This window comes from Arachis ipaensis, chromosome B08, assembly GCF_000816755.2.
Source record: "Arachis ipaensis cultivar K30076 chromosome B08, Araip1.1, whole genome shotgun sequence".
NCBI lineage: Eukaryota > Viridiplantae > Streptophyta > Magnoliopsida > Fabales > Fabaceae > Arachis > Arachis ipaensis.
Genome location: NC_029792.2, coordinates 16,260,063 through 16,262,432, shown reverse-complemented (window position 1 = coordinate 16,262,432; position 2,370 = coordinate 16,260,063). Strand labels below are relative to the sequence as shown.

The window sequence follows — 2,370 nt, the reverse complement described above, 5'->3', positions numbered from 1 at the left end:
AATATTAAACCAATCATATTTTCATGCCTTGTTTTTATTCTCATTAAATTAAAAAAAAAGTGTTTTCAACTTTGTTTTATTTTTTTAAAAAAAATATTTTCATTAAAAATATTTTCGAAATATTAAACCAATCATATTTTCATGCCTTGTTTTTATTCTCATTAAATTCTCAAACCAATCAGCACCTTAATATCCCATCTTATTTTACAACCAAAAAAAAATTTGAAAACATTTCAAATATATTATAGTTCTAACAAGTATTTCAATTTTGTTAGTCATTGATCTCAATCATAAAATTAATTTTAAACATTAATTTCAATTGTAAATTATATACATGATTGAGATCAATATCTAAAAGTATTGAACACCAAAAACCATGATATATTTGAAACGTTTCCTAAAAGATTATCTAGCCATACTAATCTCTAGCTCTTTCGAGCATTTTGGGCTTAATGATGATCTAATGTCCTAAAAATATTAAACACATTTTTATTATTGGCAAGAATCTTTCAACTTGGGGATGTAGCTCAAATGGTAGAGCGCTCGCTTTGCATGCGAGAGGCACGGGGTTCGATCCCCCGCATCTCCACCAAGTTTCATTACCGTTTACGCACGACCGACTATAATCTCTGATACTTTATACTTAATTTTGGCTGATGTTTCTTTTCTATCATGCATATAATTTAAACAAGACAAAGGCATGTACATTACAGATATAAAAAGTGACAAAAAAAAAAGTTACTTGCACTGTCTTTTTATTACATGAAAACCGGGTAATTGGCTGCTCATCATGGCACCAATTAGGTTGTAAGCAATAATATTTGTTCCATGACTTAAACAACATTTTTAAAATCACACACTTGCTGCCACCAATCCAGCAAATGTATCATATAATGGCTGGTTATGAGTCTCCGGCAAAAGAAATGCAAATGCTCCACCCACTATCCCGCTTACCGCAAACACTGCAAACGGCAACCACCCTCCCATAACCACCACAATCGGCGCCAATATCGCCCCCATTTCCGCTGCTTGATTAGTACACCCTAGCGCTGCGTTTCTCACTACCGTCGGAAACAACTCTGCCGTGTATATAAACAACAAATTATAAGTCCCAGCCATTCCAAATACACCCAAAATACCACACACCATTCTCACAATCTTCCAAATCCCAACATTCTTCATCAAACTACCCAACAAGCAAAAGAATCCACTAAACCACATTGTTCCTATCGTCAACGGCTTCCTTCCGTACCTTTCTAATAACACCGCCGTTATTCCAAACGCCGGCATCTCCGCAATCGCATTCAACGCTACGTTCATGTAAAGGTTGGTTTTCAAATTAACCACATTTAAGCTTATACCATAGTAAACCAAAGACCCTACAAAGTTGAGAACTATTGCAACGAGTAACCTTGTTCTTGTCATTGGGAATCGAATCACATCCACGATGGATCCAATTTGTGCAACTTTGTCCTCCATCAGAAATTCTTCTTCTTCTTCATTAGTTGATGATTCTTGGTCGAGTGCGAGGAAAACCCCACTGGGGAGGTGCCTCCCATTCGAGGAAGCAATCAATGCCATTATCTGTGTGGCCTCGGTTATTCTTCCTCGAACGAGGTACCATCTCGGGGACTCGGACAGAAAGGGAATGACAATGAAGACATACAAGAGAGAGGGGATGGAGGCGGCGATGTAGAGATGGCGCCACATATGGAAAATATAGGCGACAAGTGAGACGAGTGCGATTCCAGATGAGAAGAAGTAGAAGGTTGACATGCCGGCAGAACCACGCTTGGTGGGGCCGATTGGCTCAGTGGCAAGAACGAAGGCGCAGAGACCCACGCCACCGGAGCTGAAACCGGTGAGGAGGCGAAGGATGGTGTAGATCCAATAGTTAGGAGAAAATGCTGTTATGCAACCAAAGATGCCGTTTAGAGTACATGCCACTGTGAGTGAACCTTTTCTTCCTAGAAACGAATCCGAGAGATGACCAAATATTCCAGCTCCTGAAAATTATTACAATGTCAATGTATCATGTTTACATACATTTACTTTACCATACATGTTATGATAAACGAATAATCTCTCAGCAATAATCACTACCAAAAAGAAATGTATATCTTCTCATGCACCACACACACTACATGGATTTATTTTTTCTCCTGTGAGACTTGAACTTGGATGTGGTAATTGGGAGGAATATAATATGCCACTAAACAAAACCTCCAACCACAGTTACTGTTAAAATTTCTGAGATCCAAATAGAATTAGTGACAAAAACAATAAACACAAAATATCCAAATATGCTTTGGGCCTATTTTCTCATGTTTTTGTCCATACAGTTTCACTTTTTAGCTTATACCATCGCTA

General features: G+C 37.9%; 1 protein-coding gene and 1 non-coding gene across 2 annotated transcripts in view; one reads left to right on the top strand and one right to left on the bottom strand.

The window, feature by feature from the left end:
* On the top strand, window positions 517-589 carry TRNAA-UGC. The gene has a single exon. It is a non-coding gene; the product is annotated as a tRNA-Ala (tRNA).
* Window positions 641-2,370, bottom strand: part of LOC107614058 (organic cation/carnitine transporter 4) — a 2,252-nt gene continuing 522 nt past the window's right edge. Inside the window, exon 2 of the mRNA XM_016316284.2 lies at window positions 641-2,006. Coding sequence (XP_016171770.1) covers window positions 853-2,006 — 1,154 coding nt within the window. The 3' untranslated portion in view covers window positions 641-852. The remainder of the gene's footprint in view (window positions 2,007-2,370) is intronic.